General features: G+C 39.4%; 1 protein-coding gene across 4 annotated transcripts; it reads left to right on the top strand.

The window, feature by feature from the left end:
• Window positions 1-24,883, top strand: kansl1l (KAT8 regulatory NSL complex subunit 1-like). Of its 4 annotated transcripts, none has more exons than XM_042494839.2 (16): window positions 1-258; window positions 1,271-2,407; window positions 7,628-7,769; window positions 8,700-8,852; window positions 10,047-10,150; window positions 11,527-11,701; window positions 14,603-14,768; window positions 15,446-15,577; window positions 17,749-17,895; window positions 18,133-18,230; window positions 18,768-18,880; window positions 19,710-19,782; window positions 19,868-19,980; window positions 20,309-20,429; window positions 21,672-21,917; window positions 22,555-24,883. In XM_042494839.2, the coding sequence occupies exons 2-15, from the start codon at window positions 1,329-1,331 to the stop codon at window positions 21,891-21,893; spliced, it is 2,838 nt and encodes a 945-aa protein (XP_042350773.2). In that variant the 5' UTR covers window positions 1-258; window positions 1,271-1,328; the 3' UTR covers window positions 21,894-21,917; window positions 22,555-24,883. The 4 variants fall into 4 exon arrangements, with proteins under 4 accessions (XP_042350773.2, XP_042350774.2, XP_087939251.1 ...); XM_042494840.2 differs by having other exon boundaries at window positions 7,631-7,769; XM_088083125.1 differs by having other exon boundaries at window positions 1,317-2,407.
• Window positions 24,884-24,937: the final 54 nt, after the last annotated feature.

Raw genomic sequence — 24,937 nt, forward strand, 5'->3', positions numbered from 1 at the left:
AGTTGTGTTTGTGCTCTCGGCAGTTGATGAGCGAAGGAGAAGGAGACTCGGTGTGAGATACGAGGAGGAGAGATTTATCGATATTCTGCAACAAATAAATGTCACTTTTGGACAGCCAGTTGGATTACCCGATAATCCAGATTGCTTTAATTTACTGGAAGGATCGGCGAAGAGGATAGAGAAAGATTTAACGTCATATTCAGCCGTAAATCTTACTGGAGTAAACGATGTTGGGTCAACGGTTTACCTTCCGTTCAGGTGAGTAACGTTAGAAACACTTTATTGAGTGTTACCGTTAACCAAAGGTATTGGACTCGGTTTAGTTAGCTTAGCTTTTAATTTTAACCAACTTTAAGTGACTGCGAATGTCATTTGTTGTTAATTTTGAACAAACCTATACGTTCAACCAGTAAACGAGTATCCCGCAGTGGATGAAACCCCCTTTTACCTGGCCGCTACTTGGCTAGCTATTTAAAAGTTATTGTTTTTGGTACAGTGTCGTTTCAGTCTGCCTCCATCGGTTTTTTTCAGGGCTGTTTAACTTTATTGTTATCAAGATGGGAATGTGTTTAGGAATAATAACGTCTTCAGAGAGTTAACTAGGTAATCCGTTAGTTAGGTAAGCGTTATAAAACAGGGGGCACCAGGGTTAACCAAAATAAACTGTGCAGCAGGAACACATTTTGGGATTTCTGTTTCCATATGTGCGTGTCATCATGTAAATATGTGCCTGATGAAGGGCGAAAAAGGCGCAGGGAGGACTGTGGTGGAAGAAGTATTTAGATAGTAAATATCAAATATCAAAATATAAGTAAAAGTCCCAATACCACCCGGTGAAAATACTCTATTACAAGTAAAAATTCTGCACTGAAAATGGTACCAAGTAAAAGTACTTAAGTATAGCCAGGAAAATGTACCTAAAGGTATGAAAAGTAAAAGTAACGAATGCAGAAAAAGAAAGACCCAAAGCAAAACAAAAAGCCTTAAAAATGTTTTTTTAAAGACAGACAAAACACCCACAAAATACACCCCAAACCTCAAAATATTAAAATTAATATATATTAATATTAAAAACACCCTCAGAACTCAAAAAAATAAGAAAAAAATAAAATGATTAAAAAATTAAATTCTCTAGTTCTCATAATGAGGTTTCCAGATACCCCATTAACCATACAAGAGTGTCAAAATGAGCAAGTTGACGTTCACGTATTTGGCTACTCATTTTGCATCAGAATGGCAAATTTAATGTGATTTTTTTTTTCATTGCCAGGTGATTTAAGGTGCAGTCTGTGAAGTCTGCTGTCTTTGGTTCCCAGACCATCAGTGTTATGGCCCCAGCCCTGACCAGAATCCTGAAAGATGGCCATGGGATCCACCTGTCCTCACCTCCTGTCAGAATGGACTCAGAAGGAAGAGCCATGTGCAGCACTGAGTTGGAGTCTCAGATGAGATCAACAGATGACGATGACCTCCAGAAAATGTGGCTGAACCTTTCCCCATTTCCCTCTCTGGACTCCTCTCTCCCTCTGGGCCCCCTGGATGTCCCTGACAACCCTGTGCTTTACCCATGTCTGCAGGCGTCTGCCAGCCAGTGTGAGACAGTGCTGGTCCCCAGCCCTGCTTCGCTCCTCAGCCTCGTCTCCTTCAATAAAGGCCTCAGAGATTCTCATCAGGTGGCCTGCGTGTTCCCAGGTGTACCAGACATGTTTTTAGTCTCTGCGCCTGAGTACAATAGCCAAGAGGCTTGTCTTCTTCATGGACGCAGTGCTGCTCCTGAATGTGGGCCAGATGGTGGTGATGTGCATCACCCCCCTCTTATCGTTACCAGTGTTCCTCTTTTGTATTCCCAAGGGGAGATTAACTCCCAGGACACTTCCTTCATTGCACACCCATCGACACTGACACAGGGGAAGGTGGCTGGAATGGGCTGTCCTCCTCTGTCTTCGGTGAAACCTTGCAGTAGCATGGTAAACTCTGACCAGCTTACATGCAGAGCTGTGCTGGAGGGGGCTGTGAAGGAGCAGCTCTCCAGGCAGGCAGGTCTGCAGAGCCGAGCTAAGAGTCTGCAGAGGAGACTACAAGCTCTGCTAGGAGATCACGCTTTGCTACACTGTAGTCAGCAGCTAGAGGGGCTGACAAGGTGCTGTCAACATGGAGGTGTCTCTCTGGACAACTCGGACTCCATACATTCTGGTATACTACCTCCACAAGTGGGAAGTGAACCTAATTGTTCTTTGCCAGAGTCGTCCACAGCCTCATCTTTCTTTTCGGAGCTCACAGAGTTCAGCCGCTCCAGCCAGGCGGTGCTGAGAGGCCTGCAGGAGGCTTTGGACTCTGAGGCCACAGCCAGCAGCAGCTCAGACGAGGAACAAGAGGAGGTTCATGGCAAAACCAAGACTTCACCTGTGTGAGTATCCAGCAGGTGGATCTAGTCTCTGTGTTGCTGCATGTGTCCGTTGAAACTATGCAACAAAATTCTAAAGACCTGAAGGTGACTTCTAGAGAAAGCAATGTTTAATACAAAATACAAAGGTACCTCTTTATAACAAAAATCAAGCAAATTAGCTTGTAATTATTAGAAAAAAACTATAACTTGCAAACAGTGCCATACCTAATATTTGTTGTATTTATTACTAGCAAGAACTAATAAGAAGTTACCATGAATAAAGAACTCATCGAACAGACACTAATAATAAGTAACAAACAATATGAGAATAGAGTATGTTCAAATTCGCTAATTTAATTTTCTTGTTTCTTTCTTTCTAATGTGCCCCAGGTGGCTTTTTCCTTTTCATTTTCTCGAACTATTAAGGCCCAGACACACCAAATAAACATCAAAGAACTACCAGCGACTGATGTGTTGTCTGTGCATCAGCCAAAAGGTTACACATGAACACACAGCAAAGTCTACATCGATGGCCAACCAGCACGTACATTCTGCGCCTGCATGAGTGGAAGTAGCTCTCCATACCAATAGCTGTCTGTTGGCTTGGTGTGTCAGGGCCTTAATGCTGTCCACACACACTCCACTCCATAATTTAACCTAGTTTTTTTTAGATATCCAGAAAAATGGGGGGCAGTTCTCACTGGGTGGCGCCATAGGTGGCCTCCTATGTCACTTGCTTTTTCTTTTTTTGTGGGTGTTCTTATAGTTCAAATATGATGGAAAGCTGTAATCCACAGTTACTTTTATAAAATACTGTACAAAGTGTTAACAGTTTAGTCGGCTGTATTGCCTTCTCAAAAACCCATTTTCCATACAGGGATGGTTTCTTTTTTTACAAGCAATTTGAGTCGTGACCCCGTTCCGTGTGTAAGTTGTTGGCTGTCTGGAATTTGAGGTCTGTTTCTCATTTGGTAATTTGTGTACTTTAAAAAGCCACAGTGTTTGTCATCTATGTCACAGCTGGTTATTCCAGCTAAATAAATAATCTGCAAAGGAGGGACTTCAGAATTCACTGCAACCAAATATTTTGCTTATCAAGTTGAGGTGGTGAACCGTATGATTTCACACCGTGTGAAATATTAAGTTACCAGGTAGTGTTGAAGAAAACAATAAGATACCATTTCATAAACTTTACTGCACTCTCACTGCCAAAAGATTTGTTATGCTTTTCTGGGATTTTGTTGCCAGAACCCAGCTGTGGTTCAGCCTAGAGCCGTTGGCCTTGTTTTAGTCACTGTAGGTAACGTTTCAGTTCAGGACATTGAAGAACGAGGGAGAACTATTTTAAAGCGGTACAAGTACTGTGTAAATTGAAGAGACTCATTTCAGGATGACAGTATACATTTTGGAAAGTCAGCTGTCTCAGTTTATGAGGTCCACTGTTCCTCTGCAGTGTTAGGCGCATTTTTTACTTGGCCCTCGGCGGAGTTTACAGTGTGGTTGTCATAAGCACACGTTTCGTCCTCCCAGCTGTGGAGAGTCTGATGACATTTTTTAGCCATACACACACACACATTCTTTTTCCATGCTGCAGTCATAACACATTCAACAGACAAGCCAGCTCTCTTTGCCCACAGGCTAGGAAATAAACACGACCCTGCCAGCAAGCCTGTAACATGCCAGCAATGCTGTGCCATCATGCTCCTCCTTGTTCTAGTAAAAACTCATTTTGAAGGGTTTATCTGTGAGAATGTGGTTTGGATGGGTGGTGCTGCTGTACTGGTGTCCTTGCTCAGAGGGAGTCATGTTGCACCAGGCAAGAAAAATATGATGGAAATCCTTTATGAATGTAGGTTCTAACACCCTTTCAGGGGTGTTTTTTGTGGCACTAACATGCCACAAGACAGTATCAACTTTCTGAAAAATTGTGCACATTGTACATAAAATTATTACAATCAAAATATTTTTTGTTTAGTCTTTGCAATGGTCTGTTAATTTTGGCAAATGTCCGCAAATAACTTGTTGAGAAACACTGCAGGACTTAATTTACAAAATTTTAACAACTGGGGTAAAATTTAGGCATAAAAAACGTAAAAATTATTTCTGTGCACCTAACAAACTGGTGTATTGTTTGTTGCATACACCATGACTGCTGCAGAATGCAATGACCAGTACACCAAGTGCAAAGATTTCAAATTCAGTCATGTTCAACACTTTAAACTATTGTGCTATCAAACTTATTAATGTATTGCAGCTATTAAGAAAACCATCTTCCATCAACTATGACTTCAATTAAATGAAGAAAAAGAGCTACAGCATAATGAAAGTCTATAATGGACAGTTACTTTAGTTGTCACACCTTTTCTAAAAAAAGTTATCTACCACAAACCTTTCAGTTTTTTCAGATTTGTTTTGTGTTATTTCACCATTTCTCATTCAGCACCTAGCTGCCTTTGGACTGCAGAATATCAGCTGGCAGCGTCCTTGTTGTATGTCTGAAGCATTGTCAATACTGATCTGCATGGCCATGATCCCCAGCTTTGCAGCCTCTCATATCTGCTTCTCCATTAGGGCAATCAGTGGCCAAACAACAATAAATATTGTATTTGTATTTTCCCAAATCCAGTCAGAGAAACATAAAAAAAAAAAACAAAAAAAAAAACTCATGCTACGTCATCCACTATAACCCAGTCCCTGATTGGTTGCCGATGTTTTCATCTTCAGAGTAGATTGATTGGCCCGACTAGACTGTGGTGGATTGAAATCATTTGGGTTTGAGGGAGAGAAACAGAACGTTGAGCTCACGTCATCGTGATGCCCTTACCAGGAGTTACAGAAAACATTTGGGAGTGAGACCAAGAAAAAGAGAGAAACTGCAGACCTCAAAATGTGTCGTAAGATAATTGCCCACCAGGACATCTTGGAGCACTTACTCTCCTGGGATGAGAATATCAGTGGACTCTTACACAGTGTCAGAAATACTTCAGAGAATGTACGGACTGTGTGATGTGTCAAGCTTGGACAGTCTTTAGTTTGACAACAATGTTGTTCAGCAAACAAAGCTCTCAGGTGTAATGCATGTTCGCCTCAAAAATGATACCTGCTTTTGCCCATGTAATGCTTATCATTTATTATGCAAATTAAAGTGATAAGCTTTTCAAAGACACAACTCGAACGAGACTCAAACATCTTCATTTGGAAAGGAGATTCTCTTGAGAAATGTATGCTGTTCTTTCAGCTGTGGAGGTTGTCAGTTGAATTCTTTTTAGCATCATGTTACCAGGTTAATTTACTTCCTAGTCAGTATTGTGGGGACGTCATGTGGCATCAGTGTTAGGACAGGAGGGGTAACATCTTGGGCTTGGCTTCCAGTCCAATTAAACCTTTCTTTTTGGACTCATTTTATGTCAGGCTTAAGTGCTGTACCCTTTATTTAAAACTGTATCTTCAGTGAGATGTAGTTCTCTAACTCCTGTGTTTGTTTCCTGAATCAGTCTGATAAACAGGAGCTGCTTACTAAATTGGAGCATGTTTATTAGCACTGAAAACATAAATGATGAAGGATGTTTTTGTGTGTGCGTGCGTGTGTCTTTTATTTGGCCAGCGTTCGTCACCTTCTGAGCGTCAGCTTGCCTTTTGTGTGAGTCCGTTGAACAATAGTCTGCTTCGTCAGTAAACCTCCCCTGGGGAGTTTTTTATGCCAAGTTCCTCCTTTAAGAGGATATGTCCTTGCTGGAGAAGGGACAAGTCATTGCCCCCCTTTAGAAAAAGTGTAAATAGTTGGCCTTTAACAGTCTCACTGTGAACTTGTAAATAAGTGACATGGTTTGACTTGAATTTGTCCACGTATTGCTCCCTGCACTGGCAGCAGTCCGTCACTCCTCCAGCTGTTGCTCATTTTCAGTATGTTTGTAATTTTAGATGTACTGTATGGGAGTATCCATGGAAGGCTATGTGTTGGGGAGTTAAAGTGCAGGACACACCCAAGAATCCCAATGCCTCTGGAGGAGCCAGATCCAAATAGGAGAATTCATAAACCCTCAACAACTTGCCGGGACTGGCCTTTCATTCAACCAGGACTTGGCAGGGAGAACTCGTACTTTCACATCGTGGAGGGAAGCCAGTTTGCTGTTAGACTCCACATTTTATTCAGCAATGTTAATATCCCTTAAAATGTAAAATGTAAAATGTCCTTGCACGCTTACAGGTATAGAGCTATAGCCTTTCCTCTCCTGTTCTCTCCCACTGCTTGGCAAATATTCCAGGAATGTTCTCATTATACAGTTGGAAAGAGCTGCAGGGCAGCCAGGTCTGGTCATTGTCTGTGGAGGAAATAGGGAGCCTACTACCAAACATATATTAGCTAAGGGCTGAGTGAAACGTAACTCAGTTAACCAATCATAGGCTTTGTTTTCATTTGCAAAGTTTATCTTCATATCTACCACAAACTGGGTGGCAAGCAAACATTTTGGGTATTTGATGCAACAGACTAACTACCTCATCATACCAAAGGATAATGTAAAATCCAGTGTAGCTGCTTGCTGGCTGGCCTAACCTTTTTCTGTCCTGCATCAGTGTTTGAAGTGGGGGGGAGTCCCTCCCTGTCCTAGCCAAGGTCCAAGAGCACTGCCATGGCAACTATTGCCCCACTGAAGCCAGCCAACCACACACACACACACACACACACACACACAGAAGACAAATGCTAACTGCACAGGCTAGCGCCATGGAAACATACTATAGATACACACCACACAAATCAACTGTGTTTTATTCTGTGGCCTAGATAAGCTTTTGTGCTTCAGCAAACCCCCCCCATGCTGTTTGGATGCTAAACAATTTACACGCTACATGGCAACATGGTTGGTGTAAAATAAGTCAGAAAATGACAGTGCTGCAGTGCAAATGTGAACCGTTTAATCTGTCAGTGCTTTCTTTGTGTCTCTCAATCTCTGTCCTCCAACCTTCTTTGTGTTACTTTTTTCCTCCAGTGACACATTTTCCTGCCAATGATTCTCATATGCTAACCTCTTCATGCACTTCGAGTTAATGGCCTTACTGGGTTTTATGACTCCATTCAAAATCTTGAAATGTTGCCACATTTGATTCCAAAGCACTGAGAATGATCTTCTTGTGAGGTTGTATTAGGGTTTGAGGCATTTCACAAAAAATGAATAGAATACCACTGCGCGGGTCTAAGTGTCTTTCCTCTGTCATCCATCACCCTGCCCTTCCTGCCAGTAGCAGCAGCTGTGAGAGGCGGTGGCTGGAAGAGAGAGCAGAGCTGGGCAGCAGATGGAGTTGGTTGCAGCTGCGTCTGGCCGAGCTGGAGGGAAGGATACAACAACTGGTGGAGGTCCACAAGCACATCCGCTCTACCAAGGTATGACAGTGTACCAATGGCAGCCATAAATTATAAAGGGCTTTTAGCCAGACAGGGATGCAAGTTTTTTTTTGTGAGGAGAATATAGTATAGGGTCAGTCAACTTTTACTCTCTTACTGTAACAAATGAATAGGACTTAAGCTAAAGTATTTAATTGAAAGGTGAACTACTCTAGTTAAATTTTAAAGCGCATTAAGCAATGGGACCAACTTTCATAAACTGCTATCATTACAAAAAGCCCCCAGTCTGAAGAAGCAGGCTGAAGTCTCATGGAAGTTAAGCAATGTACTGCTGTGCATGGGGGTCAGCAACAAAACAAATTTTATTCACCTAAAAAATGTCCCATCAAAACCACCATCAGACTCCCATTGTGACATTAAGATAAAACAGAGGAAATGTTCAAAATATAGCATACACTAAAAATGATGACTTTTTTTAGGTAGCTAAAATATGTCAAATTGCTGACCCCCTCCCAGCTGTGTCGGACCCCAGCCTTCTTCTCCAAACCAGGGGTGTGCTGACTGACATCTGCTTTTTGTAATATACTCTCTATAGTTAAGGACCCCATACTACACAACTTAAAAAAAAAAAATCTGTACTATCCCTTTAAATATGTATCAGTAGACTCTCATTATTTTTCAGAGAGATTGCCAAGCTGTTGTAACTTTATTAATTGAATTACGGTACAGTACATGGCAGTACATACAATTAAAGAGTTATACATACGATGTCTTCAATTAAAATCTTTGTGAATAAGAAGTCATGGAAATGTCCAAAGTCAAGAATCCAAAAATCAAAATTAGTATTTACTTGAATTCCAACAGTCAACCCTTCCAAAGTGGGGTTGAGTTACATGAACATGAATGAGTTACAAGGTTCACTCATGTTATTTGTGTGGGTGTGTATATGTGTTCATGTGTGTGTCGAAGGGCGGTGTGGTGCTTGCTGAGTCCCAGCCACTGACAGACAGACAGATTCAGCAGACCCTGCTGAGAGAAATGGCAGGGTTATCCTGCACAGCCTCTGATGCTGACACTGAGCCCTGCAGCCCCACACGCCTTCTGCACAACATAGAGAGACAGGTATGAGGCAGGAACCTGCACATTCACTCGTAATACTCCATGTGTGAAGAGTCTGGTATCAAGGGGATTAGCAATCTACAACTCAAAACACTAAATCAGGAGAATATCCCTTTAAACCTCTTAGCTTATCAGCCTGTTTTGTAGAAAAGAACTGGAGGCTGTGTATCTTATATACACACTGTATAACCCAGTGCCAGGTTAAGAAGATAAGCTAATTAATTAAAGTATGCATGCTGCTTTTTACTGTGTTAATATGAATAATTAGAGACTGCATATGGAATGCATGGATTCTTGCTGCTTTATAATGCCTATAGGTATTACATCAACTCAAAGCGAAAGACCTTATTAATCCTTTCTGCTGTAAAGGGTGAGGTGATGCTGAGAATCATTTGTTAATCCAACATAATGATTTGTTAATGTTTAAAAGGGGGGCAGACCAACCTTCAGTGATTCAGTACCATATAAAACATTTTATTTTCTGGGCCCTTAGTTCAGATTTGAGAGGGTATGTTTGCTCAAGAGATGCTGTGTGCTTTGTTTGGTAGCAGCCCTTGACATTGTTGCTTTTGATAGCCACAGTTTCAGAACATGTAATGAGAGCTGTGTTCTCGCTGTCTACTTTTCTTTCTTTTGAACATCACAAATTCCTTTTCTTTGACTCTTATTTCTCTGATTGTTGTCTCTCTTCTAGTCTCTCTTATTTATGCGTATCTTACTCACTGGTGGTCAAAGGTCAAGGTCACTTTGACCTCACAAAACATGTTTTTGACCATAACTCAAGTCATAATGAACTTATTTGATTAGATAGGTCTGGGAAATGGAGAGGAATGGCAGGTTACAAAGGGGATGCATTTTGGTCATTTTTGCTATCAAGGGGATTGGCGTTTCCCATTTTACTCTCTCAAGTAGCCTACTGACACTGCAAAATGCAAATTTGCACCATGGCTACATAAATAGTACAGAGTTACCTAAATAAAGTTAGTATTATGATAGGAAATTCTGTATATTGTGGTCCTTCAACATTACACGCATGTTTCAATTGTAGCAAACTAGTCTAGACAACATATTATGATTAGTTCATCTTCCCTTGGATTGAGTGTTTATACACTCACTGCTACCAGATAGATTAAATGTATTTCACACTAAAGTTTAATTTACCACTTGTGTATTATATCAATGATGTCTTCATTGCAGAGTGCTCAGCTCAGCGAGATTGTCAACAGTCTGATGCCACCTCTCAGTCTTTCACCGCTATCTAAACAACCTCACAGCTGGGAAGGCAAGAGAGCCTTCACAAGGTAGAGAACATGCACTCACACTCACACACATGCACATGCACATGCACATGCGCACACACTCGCACACACACACACACACACACACACACACACACACACACAAATGTAATACTGTTTCTATCTGTGCATGGCGCAGCAAGGGTATGCAACACAACATTTGCAATAAGACACTCACTTCAGCTGTTTTTAACATAAAAAATACATGTAATACAAAATACAAAACAGAGAAATCTGTATTGATAGAAGTTTCTCCATTGTCCCTTTAGGCTGAGGTTGAAAGCATGCTCCCTGTTTGTAATGTAACCCAGTAAAACAGCCTGGTCGGTCCCCACCATCTGGCCTGACTTGAATCATCCCTTCATGTCTTTCCTTCCTGCTGCCTTTTTAACTCTCCCTGTCTGGCTGTGAAGATAAAAGCCATGTGATAAAAAAAAGGCATTCTGCTTGTTATTGCATGTATCAAATGGTTATAAATAGGTATTGTTTGTTTCTGGTTGTTATTCTAAAAGATGATCTAAAACCAAAGTCCCCAGAACCAGCGTCAGACTTTAAAGCCATTCTTACATAGTGGCCTAACCATGGAATTACAACCTCTGAGTCTGAAGGGCCCACAAGACTTTTTCTCATGGACTAAAATTGTGACATCTATAAATCAGTGAATACATTTTTTTGAGCATCAGAACTCCTTAACTATTGGAATTTGGTCTGATAACATTTTTAAAGTTTAGAATAACCACATGATTAAAGCATTTTATCCCCATTTAAGTTAGCAGAGAGCTAAGTTGCTCAGTTGGCGAGGTCTTCATTGTGTGCATGCTCTATGGGCTCTACAATCCAGAAGATCTGTTTAATGTTACACCGAGGAGGTAAATTTTTTTTTGGCTTCATGCTCCACTGAGCAATTTTCAAAGGAATGAGCAGAGCACCAACCACTGCCAGAGTTCCCCGCACATTCATTTGTTTGTGGTGGCCCACCACGATCAAAACATTTGCTGCCATAAATTGATTTCTGTACGTTTTGGCAATGCGTTGCACCAAACTGTTGGAGTGCAGTACACAGACATAGCAGCAAAACACAAGGCGCAGTAGAACACAAGGCGCATTAAAAATGAACCTTAGTTATTAATTGTGCTGGGCCAAAAAGTTTGTATTTACCACCTTAGCAGCTGCTCCTCTCATCCATTAATCTGATCTGATGAACTCTGAAAAAATGTCCAAATATAAAAACCAAATGGGAAACACTAAACGGTGTATCCAGTTCTCTTTATGCATCCATGAGACCAGCAACACATTGAAAACTTGCTCTTTGATTTTAATTCGTAGTACGACTCATGTTCTTGACATTCCCATGACCTCACCTGATCTCATCCCCACAGTGGTCAGAAAGGAGACAATGTTTTTGTGCCTGGGAGCTCTAAGAGAAGCAGACTGGGGACCAGGAAGCTCCTCAAAGCTGATGTGTCATGCGTGTGTGCCCGGACTAGACCCCTGGTCACCTACCACAAGCCTAAACTGTTTGCTTTCAATGCCTGCAGCCCCAGCAGTCCACAGGTAGGAACACATGCAGTTCCCACTGTTTGTGAGTCTGAACCATTTACATACAAAACTGTCAAAGCACACATGCACATTCTCTGTGACATGGCACAGACCTGGACACATTTCTCAAAACTCGTACATATCCCCATCAACAATGGAAGTCTGTTTCTGAAGCTTCTCTGAATATTTGCTGGTTAATTTACAATGTGTCAGGTGAGCAGTATTACTTATTTACTTCTCAGTTCTCTCGATATTCTTATCGTTTAACTGCTCTGTTCTCCTGAAACGAATCAATTTCCCTGCAGGGATACATTAGTATCTATTCATTAGTGCTGCCCATGTCCCTGCACAGTGTAAGCAGGTGGAGATAATGGATGGATGCATTTGCATATTTCCCCTCTCTACTCTGAGGACGTGACAGTAAAAAAAGTAATGAAGATGACACCAGCAGCACTCTGCTTAATTACTATATTGCTGCTCAAATGAACTTCATTACAATGCACTACTTATAAACCCCAATTGTAGAACCACTTTAAATTTAAAATGTTAAAAGGAAGATAAAAGTGTGTCAACGTGTAGAAATTGTAGAAAATATTCATGAATTAGTGCATCAAAATCATCTACCCATTCAAGTCAAATGTAACTTTTAAGCAGTTGCTTTCAGTCAGGCTTCAGTGTTAGAATGCCATATTACTAAAATAGTTTCTCAAATTAAACAGGAATTAGTGTTTTAAGCCACACACCTGCTTTTAATTAAGCAGTAATATCTCTTGGATTTGCTTTAAATGAATAAGTGCATGAGATTATTTTAAAGCTCTTGCCTTTATTTAGCTAGTGAACCCTGCAAAGTGCTGTGTTCTTGCCAAGTTAAGTGGCTGGCAATGCCCTGCTTTGCTTCACACAGTTTGAGTAATAGGAAATTATACACTATCCTATTACAGTTATTTACAATATCACAAAGACAATACTAATAGTAATTTTTGTGATATTTTTATTGAAAGATTCAGTGCAATGAAAGTTAGAGCATCTTTAGCTTCTGTACTGTGACGTATTTCCAAGTGAGATGAAATATTTGATCGGTGTACCGTTACACAAGGATTTTAAATCAAATCCTCCCCATTTGACTTGACAGCCAAAAAGTGGGCATGTTTAGAGTTTAGTACAATACAGAGCTACAGCGGATGGCTGGCTCCCCACTCACCGCCCACAGCGATCAGGAGGGGAAAGAAGGAGAGATGAATGAATGAAGAAATGAACAAATTAGACCTCATCAGCCCCATTGTTTTGGGAAATGAAAATAAAAGTTTTATAATTGTAAACTGGGTGTGTCTTACAGTGAGTCCCTGTTCATGTAACGCTGACAGGATAGTAGTGTCTGTTAGGGAGAGACAGACAAAGCTCATTGTATATTCTGTGTAATGTTTGTTGCTGAAGCAGTCCACTGTAAAATGCTCTGTGCATAACCTGGAGCACTTCCCTAGAGTGAAAAAATTAGCCCACAGCCCGTAAACATGGTATTTTTCAGTAAGCAAAGACACACTTATGTACCATGTGTTGCCAGCCAGCTAACAAGCTAGTTTACGTAAGCACATGTAATATTTTGTTATACAGGAAGAAAACATGATTGGGTTTTTATATAAGGATATGAAGAAATAGATTTTTATCTTATTTTGGTATATATTTTTAAATGGGTGCCAAAAATGTTCAGGGATGTGATCTAAAAGTGGAAAAAGAAGGCATTTTTCACTTAATCTTGACTTTACAGCTGCCTTAATATTTTGTGTTAACAGTGGATTAAATGATTTGGTGTAATGTTAAGGGGGTTGCTCTCAGTGACACGGCCAGTACTAAAAGGCAGGCAGCTGGTGAACGTAGTGAAGCACGGTATCTTTAACAGTTAGATATTTTTCTCAGCTGTTGATGGGGACTAAAACGGAGCTATCAGTGGAGTGGGATATTTGTCGGCTGGCCAGAAAAAACAAGTTCAGATGAATGTTCATCTTGCTCTTGCATGCTGGGTGCTTGTTTTGGTGCCCCCAAGGGAAAAAACAAAATAATTATAAGATCTTTAAAATGGTATATTATAATCCAGATTAACACTTTATTCATCCCTCAAGGGGGAAGTCAACATAGTTTCTTGATGCACTTTTCAGTCTGATCTTCATGTTGTTGACAGTAACAGCACATATTATTCTTGTAGCACTGATGATGATGATGTTGATTATAGAGTGACAGTAACAGCACATATTGTACTCGTGTGCTATGTTGCAGCATCGGCCTTCATGCTGCCTGTTGCTGCATTATTGTGACTGTCATGACCTGTTGATGGTGATGTATACTGCACAAATGGTTGTTGTTAGGAGATCCTGTCATATTCAATGCTCACTGAATTATTTAAGGCCCTGTGGCATTATCGAGTACTTTGAATTAATGGTGTCTATAATAACTTCATAAATTATGACTAACTCTTCTTTAGCTCATGAAAATAATTTAACCAGATAAAAGTTTCACTTCTTGTGTACAAATCCAACATTTTGAAATGTTCACATACCAAGGGAGTGGAGTTGGAGTTGGAGCTGTGGAGTTTTAACATCTTTCATAACACTACTGTTCTACCACAGAGCCCAGAGCAGTTGTAGCTGTTATAATAAGAAGTAGCACAAAGCCACCAGCATTGTGAGATGACAAAGAAAGCCTTTTAACGACTTAATTACTTTAATCAGTGTGCTCACAGAGCGGCTTCCTTAAATCCTTATGAGTCATACTCCAACAAAACACAAGGAGAGTGCCAAGTAAACACTGCAGTTAGAGAAACACAGTGTCCTCCTGACCTGAGCTATACACTTGCTATGCTCTAGTTCAGTATCAAATGAAAAATAATTTCCCCTCTCTTGTTTTCTCTTTCTCGTGCTTCAGGATTCCGGGAAGTCAATGTCTACCCTCTCCTCTTCTCTCGCATCATCTACCTGTTCGTGTTGTTCATCTTGTGATCCCGTAGTCTTGTGCTCGGATCCAGATTGCAGCTCCAGTAGGGTCCTGTCCACCAGCTCGATACCTCACCCTATGTTGTCTCTTTCATTTGGTAAGTGACACATTAAAATAGCCACATAATATTTGCCTGTGTGATTAGGCTTATTAGGCTTCACAGTCTTAACCCTTTAACACCTGGATCGACATAGATTTTCTTGCACAGCATATAGACGCCTTTCACTAGCATTTAAACCTCTGAAATCTGAGAAAATTGGTTTGATTTTTTTCAAAAAATTTTGAAAAAACATAATGTCCTGCAAACTGCAAAAAAATGTGTATATATATGTGTGTGTGTGTGTGTGTGTGTGTGTGTGTGTGAGTTTGTGTATATATATATATATATATATATATATATATATATATATATCTCTCTTACGAAAAACATTTATATAAAAGTTTTACTTATTTACTTACTTTGCTTACATTACCACCTCGGTGGTAATTATATTACTGGGAGCATAATTTAGTGTGTGGACTTTTGTCTTGTCTTGTATTATCTTTTGACCAGCACCTAGCCTTTTGTCATGTGGATGGGCTTGCTTTTGTGAAATTTTTGCATCAAAATTCTGCCAGTGTGTGGGCTAGCACAGAAAACAATATATGTAGGTGACATACACGGCCAGTGCATGTGCTCACATTTAGAAATCTGCCGAGTAATTGATCCTAAAAATGTTAGATTGCTATAATTGTTTTTGACCACATATTTAAAGATGCGTCCTTTTCTTCCAGACACTCCTGTGTCCCACCACTTACAGAGGGTCCAGGCCAGAGAAGAATGGTCCCAAAGGCCTTTGGTTATCAATGTCCAACCATCCAGCCCAGCCCACCACAACAGACGCAGCTCCACACCATTACACAACAGTAAGACCCTGCCCTTTACCAGTATTGATTCTATTACACTGTTCTGTTCGATAGTGCTCTCCTTCTTTTCCTTCTGCTTAGTCGACTCCAATAACTGTATGTATGACTCCAATACCTCCTACTGTACAGAAATCAAAGCAAAATATCTTGCACATGTCTGTTGCCATCGTATGCTGGTGGCTTCATTCTGAGCAGAAGTCTGCAAAGTAGTGATCTCTGCAGATCAGTGTCCGATTGATACATCGATTGGCACATCGACTGGCACACACAGCTGTCAATCATGATGTCAAACCTCCTAATTTTAGTGTCGACTAACCAAACTTGAAACCAAACTTAAAAGCATTAAAAATGAACACTTGAACATACTTTAGCATGATAAGAATCACCTAAAATGACAGCTCTTTGAAACTGAGTTTTAAAGCTCTGGTACTTTCTGTTTTTCAGTTGCAGCAGTGTAACACATTTGCTTTGTCATGTAGCACCTTACAAAGCCTGTACCTATGTTTAGGGCCAAAGCAAGACTGCACCCACTGTGATGACGTTAAGTCAGCTGATAAAGAAGATGACAGGAAGACAGAGGTGCTACGTAAAAGACTTACCTGCGTTGTTGTTATTCATCTAACAGATAGGAGCCGACGCTGGCTTTTGATCCACCTCTCTTTGCTGTGGTGGAGCTGCAGTGAAGTTTATTTTTGAAGTCAGTTAATGATTGAATGTTAATACAGAGTCAACACTGCAGCTTCACAGTCAAAACTTTTCAGAAATAATAATTCATCTTGTTTAGACAGTTCTCATATTTGGTTGCAGTGAAAGGAAACAATATCACTACAATAAAATGGCTGTTGTGTCTGCTTGTTCTCTCTCTGTGGCGTCATAAGTAGCTCCTGGCATGTCAGCTATCCTGCTGTGTCTGTATGAGGCTTCCAGCTGAGCAGTAGGTGGAAATGAAATCCTGCCGGTGTCAATATATGTCTTTGTTTATTAGTCTGAAGCTAATAAATGATCTTTACCTCTGCTCTTACATGCCTGTGACAGTTTTGATTTCTTGATTTGCTTTAAGTCACCCTTGTTTGTCCACAGTGTAGAGAAATGATCCCAAACAATCAGTGATTGATTGACTTTAGAATTTTGCCTGTTCATCCATGGAAGGTTGATCAAATACTGTTTTAAACGGATATTTTTTCTATTTTTTAAATGATAAAAAAAGGCAAGATGAAAAAAGCGACAGAAAGTAATGGAGTAGGAGCAGAAAGAGAGAAAAGGAGGAGACGCAGAGGGAGGCTGATTGACAAAGATGTCTCTCAACCAGCACTGCCGATTTCCTGTCAGCTTGAATGATCTTCTTCTCCTTTGTCAATACAAGGAAAAGAAGACAGTTTGTCAAGTAGACATCACCTAAAATATTAGTCTGGCACATGGCAACAAACCTCTCATCGTAGCATATCATAACTGAAAAAGAATGAGATTAAATAAACAGTCAAAGCAAGCAGGAGATGGAAATATGGGCAGATGGTACAAGGAATAATGACTAATGAAATAAAGGGATTAATAATTAACTATGGTAGTTGTTTGTACTGTGTAAGAATAGTGATCTTAGGCACTACAACACAAATGATATAATTTGTTATTGAAATGAAAGGTGGAACACGTGCATCAGTCCATTGATTCCTGTCTTTTGTTACTTCATTGCCTCTGCCTCTCTCCCTCTTTTATCCTGATAAAATCTGTTGTTCTGTTTAAAACTGGCAACAGCTTCCAGTCATCATTGTCCATGAAAACACTGGAACTTAGATAAGTGTGTGTGTGTGTGTGTGTGTGTGTGTGCATCTATAACATTTAAAATTTAAGACCCTAAAAAGCATCAAAGTGTCTTTTCAGCAGCTGATATCGGCATTTTTTCACCCAGGTCAGCAAAAAGGAACAGATTAAAAATGTGCCCATGATTACTTTAGATAAAGCTGTTGGGGCGATTTGATCAAGGACCATAAAATGGAGAGGCAGTCAGCTGCTAAAATAATGGGAGTACTGGTTAAGGATTAGCTTTTGTACACTTCAATCAAAGCGTAAAAGCCCTGAGGAACTGAAGGGCAGATTGGTGAAAGGAAATTCCTGTGGTGCATTAACTCAGTTTGTGTGTGTGTTTGTATGTGTCTTTGTGTGTGTAAATGTAGGTCACAAACTCAAGCAGCATGCAAGGCGTCAAAAGAGCAGAGTTATGGGTCTGTCACCTATCAGGATGGCAGGTTCTACTCAGAGTCAACACAGGAGAGCCAATCAGAGGAAAAGGAAGAGAAGACACATCCACAGGCTGATACAAGGTGTGTGCATGCAAGTGTGTGTCCATCCTGTATTCCAGATTTATGGTGAATCAGTTTAAATGGCTACAGAGAAGGCTCCTCAGTCAAAAGAGCATGATTGGTATAAACAGTCATTTTGTAATTATACTTAAATAACCCCCTTTTTTGCATATTGAAGGTACTGTTTATGATGTTATGTCTGTTTCAGCTTAACACTAGTTTGGTGTGTGTGTTTGTGTGTGTATATGTTTTACCCAGATGAAGAAGATGTTATGGACGAGCTCTTTGACCCAGACACTTCAGATGAAGTGCTGGAGGAGAGCTACACACAGGTTTCAAGCAAGCAGGCCTCACAGGTACACAATATAAACTACAGAGGAAAAACTAAATTATGATACACTTGTGAGGGTTTTAAAGGGCTTTCTGTCTTCTATATTAAAGGTTTATATTCAAATGAATGTTACTGGCTTGTCTCAAAAAATACAAATAAAACAACGAATCTTCAACTTAAATTTTATGCCCATTATATGTCCATAGTTCATCTAACTCATCTCTATGAAGCCCCTGTAGGGGTTAGGCTGCATGTTCCATCATTGTAAGTCTAGAAAGTCCTTGAGCCAGTTATTTAAACAAAAACGGTTTCATTTCCAGTGTTACCAAATGCTGTATTACTCCAGATTTTACACCATCCATTTCAGCTCCCAACAAACATACCTCTGGGCATAGTGGTATAGCTACATATAGCACCGAAGACAGCATATTTTGGACTTCTTCCCAAAATGTCGTTATTTTTTATATTTTTTATGTAACATTATTCAAAAGCATCATCTGACGTGCAAATGTGTGAACTCTCCTGAGTCATAGCTGTGAACTGTCACCATGTTTCCTGTCAGGGCTTTGTTCGCAAACGCAGAGGAGAAAGTGTGTACAACATCAACAACATTGTCATCCCCATGTCTCTGGCTAAAGTGGAAAAGCTGCAGTACAAAGACATCCTCACACCCAGGTATTGAACTATTGGTATTGAAGGTATTGAATGGCCCCTAAGGAGGAGCTGCAGAGAATTTTTAAGGTCCTCGGTTTGTCTTTTGGCCCAGGGCTAACAACACATGACATTTGCCAGGGTTGCTACAGTCATGGAAAACCTGGAAAAATGAAGAAATTTCACGATCACATTTTCCAGGCGTGGAAAAATCAAGAAATTTGTAAAAATCATCAGAAAGTTTTGAAAAAAGTCATGGAATTTTGTTGTGTGTTCCATGTATTGTAACACAACAGCATATTCATTTTCTGCAGTGCGTCGATGTGACGAAGCTCTCATATGTGTAGATTTGCGACGTTTTCTCAACCATCATGTATGTTTCTTCATTTTCTCTCCGCATCCCCTACACAAATGCACGCTTGCTGAAAATATGTTTGAATAAAATTTTAATTCAATATTTTTAAAATTTCCCAAAAAAGAAAAAAAATCTTGTGGGTCCTTGAAAAGTCATGGAAATTTTTTTTAAAATTTTGTCTATGAAAAAAATGGGGGAACAATGATTTGCTGTGGATTTTCATTTACCACAAAAAAAGGAATCATAACGTCTTGATTATGCCCCTCCTTATCCATACGAATGTAGTTATTTTTAATTATTAATATTTTATTAAAAATCAAAGCTTTATATATTTTGTCTTACAAGTCATTTCACAATTTCTCAAGGGTTTAATGCACATCTTATACATTATAATATGGCTGTAATTAAAAACTCTCCTTTTACCTTGAAATAGAATGATACTGTGCAGGCAGGCCACCGTCAGTGTTTGTCACCTCAAAAATGTTTTCTTCTTTGCAGTTGGCGGGTGGTTGACACCTCTTCTCTGATGTACAGTGAGGCAGAGAAGGAGGAGGACAATGAGAAGGGGCAGGTAGTATCTCGTCCCTTTGGACATGAGCTGTTTACTTTTATTCTTGAAGAAAATGTCATCTTTATTCTCTGTGTGTGTGTTTCAGGAGGAGGATCTCACTGACAAAGTCTTTGCCCAGAGACACTTGGCCTTTGAACAGAGAGAGAAGTTGCGCTGGCCATCATGGGGGAAAAGAAAATGCTGCAGGCATCCTAAAAGGTGGAAACACACACACACACACACAAAAAACACAATTAAATACTGTTACATCAAGTGATATTGAAATTCATGGTAAACTACATGCCTGCATACATTAATTCTCAAACATCATAATGTCAGGCAGTGTTTGCCCTTTTTCACACTTTTCTCAACAGATAATAATAAAGAGATGTATTTGACAACAAGATAAAATCCTGAACCCACTGTCTGTGCTGAGTGTGGAGTTGCAACATTTCTCCGTGCCTGTAAATACGGCCTGTGTGAGAGGGGAATGTTGAGCAATTTTCCTATCGAAGTTTCATGGGGTATGCTTGTTTTTTCATTTCAGATCTGGCAGCAGGCTGTCAGGCAGTGGGGGCGGGATGTGCACATCAGGAGAGGAGAGCTCTGTGGAGTTGAGCTGTGCTCAGCTGGATACTGATGAGCAGCAAAGCTCAGAGGAGTGGCTGGTAAGATCAAAAGCACAGCAGCTGAAACCCCAAATCCCCCAAACAAACGTCGAATATTAAAGTATGATGATTCAGGTGCCACAGGAGGGAGCTCATGCTGAGTCATACACAGCTATTTTATTTTAGCTGTTATATTATGATACCTTTTCTCCAGCATAGTGGTCACTACAAAAAGGGGATAGATTGTAATTTTTTTCACGTCAATGTCTAAATGTGCTGACAGATATTTTTTTGCAACATTTCAAAAGAGTACGGATTGGTAAAATGGGTTACAGACTAATCAACACTCATTCCTAGTCATAGTGTGTGAGTTATAAAGCCGAGATGCATCCTTGAGAGCCTACACAGATACTTGTCTCCACTCTTCTGCAGTTGATGATGCTGTGATTGCTGTGCTCTGTGCCACTTTGCTTTGATTGAAGAATGGATGAGTTGCTACTAAACCAGACTGTCCAAATCAACCGTCCCCACACCACAAATATCCCCTACTTCACTGCTTCGCACTTCTTATGCACTCCAGCACCCACACAAACCCTGATGAAAGCACAACCTTTGATGTCTTATAACAGGCATTAGAACAATGTACCCTTATGATACAGCCTTCAGAGTCTAAATTCAACAAAGGGACTGATACAGCACAGACAGTACATAATGTTTTCTTTTCATTCTTACACAAATGAGAGAAAAAATAAATGACTAAAAAATTTTCAATGCAAAATATCATAATACTACAAATAGTGATAACAGTGAGAAAAAAAACCCACAAATAAAAAAAAGAAATAAAATAAATGATGTTAAAACAAAAGGGGCATTGGATTGTTATCACAATTTGAACCACTTAATAGATTACCCAGTACAAAAATATACCGCATATAGACATGTAAACATGCATACATACATAATAAGCCATTTGAAACATACGCACATAATAATATGTACTCACACATATTTAAAAGCAAATAATTTATATATATATATATATACATACATACATATACATATATATATACATATATATATATATATACACATATGTATGTGTATATACATATATATATATGTGTGTGTGTGTGTGTGTGTGTGTGTGTGTGTGTGTGTGTGTGTGTGTTTTGTCATCCTTGTCTCTGCACATATACCACACACCAAACTCCAATACATTCTACCGTGTCTCATATTTATTTTCTCTACAGGTGTGTATAAGATGTCCAGAATTATACATGTATGCCCTCTGTCCTCCTGCAGCCTCAGACACCCTGGGAGCCAAGAGTGTTTCCTTTGGGCGAGGACGAGGAATACGCCCTGCTCTCTGATAACGTGGAAAAAGTTCCATTAGGCTGGACAGGGTGTAGCTCAGCCTCCTCTACATCAAAGAACTCCAACTCCCATCGGTCCCCAGCTCAGTCCTCTGGTGCTACTGTGACATCTGGTGGACAAAGCCAGAGCACAACACACAACGGCAGCTGAGAGAGCAGTGCCTTTCTTTTGCATGTAAGTTGGAAAATACAGTGAATGCAGTGTATGTTGTTGTATAGTGCTTAGTAAAGATTGTCGGTGCATGCCAGAGCTTTTTGCTGATTTTTTACTGAAGTTTTTTTTTTTTTAATTCTTGAATTGTTTATTAATTTGGCAAGTCTTACTAAAATGTTAATTTTTCTTTTGTAAGTAATTAAATAAATTGGATATGAGGCATTTGTTCATAAGACAGTTAACAAGTTTAACAGTAACGTGTTCCTTCAGTTCATAAGTCAGTTGAGTAAATCATTCTGTCTGTCATTCATTCATTCAATAATTTAATTAGTCAAGCATGTAATTTTTCTGTGCACTTATTTTTCTGTCAAATAAGCAATTCATTAGACAAATGATTTATTTGTTTCTTAATGGATTTCTGGTTTCATTTTTCACAACTTACATCTGATGATTGATTGATGCAGTAGTCATTAACAAAGGCACAATCTATTCTTATGCTAATTCAGAATAATTTAGGAAATTTAGGAAGATTGGGAGGCTGAGACAGTCAATCATCAGATCTCTCAGACATTGAAAGTCAACATATAGGAGTGCTTTGATGGTTGCTCAACTGAATTGTTGGTTAAATAAATTAATAATGGTTTTATTTCTTTTCCAGATCTTGGCTGGGACCATGAGGAGAAAATATGCTGTGGGAATATTAATTTGAAAAAGTAATACATTGTCAACAGTGATATTTGTGTTATTTTCTTTATACTTTGAAGCAAAAGTTATTTGTATGTGTGTTTTGTGAATATTGTAGCATGTGTCACCATAGTTTGAAATGACTACTGTAGCTTCTGCTACACATTCAGGTTTTAATGTACAAGAGGTACTGTATGTAAAAAAAAAAAGTACCAGCACAGTCCCACTGTAGTCTCAGGTTTGTGTACTATTTGTAGTTGTCACTTACTATTTATATTCACAGGTGTCTTAAAAAAGTCCATAGGAAGTATTTCATACATATATATTTATGCAACATTTACTTGATTTACATGTGCTTTTGAATTTTTTATTATTATTGATTTTGTCTGTTGATGCTATCATTTGGTATGTTTTTTTATGAAAATTATTAGTAAACATTAACATTAGGAAAAAAAAGTGGTGGATGTCATACTATGCCAGCCAGTACATTTTCTAGAGTTTTCTGATGACTGATTTAAATGGTAACAATATAATAATTATAATATTATTTTTGATAAAATCATTATAATTACAAATACCGTTTTTGGGACATTTACCCCTATTTTTGGTAATTTTCTAATAATCATATAATCACCCTCTATTTTAAAAATAGCTTTTAGATTTATTTTTTTTTCTTGCAATTTGTGAGACATTTATTGCCCAGTTGGTCATTGCATTTTTTTCCCCCATGTTTTCAAAAGAAATCAGACCAATTTGCTCAAGTTTCAAACGGTCAAATAGCTTGTCTTATGGTGTCTAAATGCAGCACAAGAAAACTGATATCGATCCAGGTTTCAAGGGGTTAATGGAATGGGATAATTGAATAGCACCAACCTTTGTGGTTCAGCATTGGCCCTCTGCACTCCTCTCATAAGATCACAGAACATGGAGTTTGTTCGTTTTAAATTGGATACAGCACAGATATGCAGAGGCCAAGACATAAAAAAATCTAAAACCATAACAGTTCGTACTTTTTTATGTGCTTTTAGACATACAGCAATTTTAAAAATGGACACATTAGGTGAAGCTTCTGATCAGTCAGAAGCTCTGCGATTTTTATTTCAGTCACGTGCAATGTGTCTGCAACTTCAGCCAAGTGTACTTAACTAAGATGTCATTGACACACGCTAGTACTGAAAGGACAAACTAATGTGAGGTCACCTCAGTGATTTGGATGATTAACATTTATGGAGGTCACCGCTTTTTAGGGCCATAGTCCCAGTGAAACAGCTAGTACTTTGATCCCACATGCATAACCTCCTCTTATAATATCCCTCACAGCTACCAGGAGGCCTAATGGGCAGATGGTGGTCAAGGTCATCTGTCTCATCTTCATGTATGTGTGTCAGTTGCTTTAAACCAGGGATGAGAGACAGGGTGCCCAGAATTAGAAACTCAATCACATGAAATGAATTAGCAGATTGTAATTATCTTATTCCAGGTTGGTAGAGGTGAATAGAATTTGATTGAGAATTGAGTTTTCCATTTCTGTTGCTTCAGATGTCTGCTAATGCAAATGTTTTTTCGATTCTTGTATTTCCTGGGTCTTTGGAAAGCAGCATATTTACTGGAAAACAGACATGTAAAATGTGCAGTATAGCAAAACTGCTGACATATGAACAGATGAATTCTCCCCACCGCGTTTTTCTATGAGTCTAGTACAAAAAGCTGTGAACCTTCCCTGGCTGAGGTGCTTGACCGAGAGGCCTCGCTCCATGAGAAGTGAAAAAGGAGCCAACAGCCTCTGCCCAGCCACATCTGTCAGATCCCCATGGCTGGCAGACAAAATTGGCCTCTGGTGGCCACATGGGGGCCATATTGCTCCTTAGAAGCCAGCTTCAGTACATGTTAAAACAGAATCCCTCAAGCAGGAGAATTAACAAGGTAAACTGCTTTTAAATGTTGGCAATTTTTGTATCCCTTTAAATTAACCCAATCTAAATCATGTACACATCTATGAAGAGCAGCACTTTACTTTATGTTGCATTTTTACATGGTTGTAGGTACAGCAGTTACACTCCAGAGGGTGCTCTTCTTAGACACATCTAGAACAGCCCAGCTTTGCATATAGTATAATGTAATGCATCAATATTGCTGTAACATAACAATACTGCAATATAACTGCTTTCATACTGGGATACTATGATTTTTAAATGCAGTTGTATGCTTCCCTATCAGACCATGCACCTTTACATTTGAACCATGAAATCACTGCAATTTTTGATCAAACTGGAAAGTCCACATTTTAGGGACTATTTCTTTCTTTCTAAAAAAAAAAAAAAAGTAGCTCCACTGAAAAGTGGTGGCAGAATCAACGT

The sequence above is a fragment of the Plectropomus leopardus genome, chromosome 10 (assembly GCF_026936395.1).
Source record: "Plectropomus leopardus strain MGB_pleo_1.0 chromosome 10, ASM2693639v1, whole genome shotgun sequence".
NCBI classification, from domain to species: Eukaryota; Metazoa; Chordata; class Actinopteri; order Perciformes; family Serranidae; genus Plectropomus; species Plectropomus leopardus.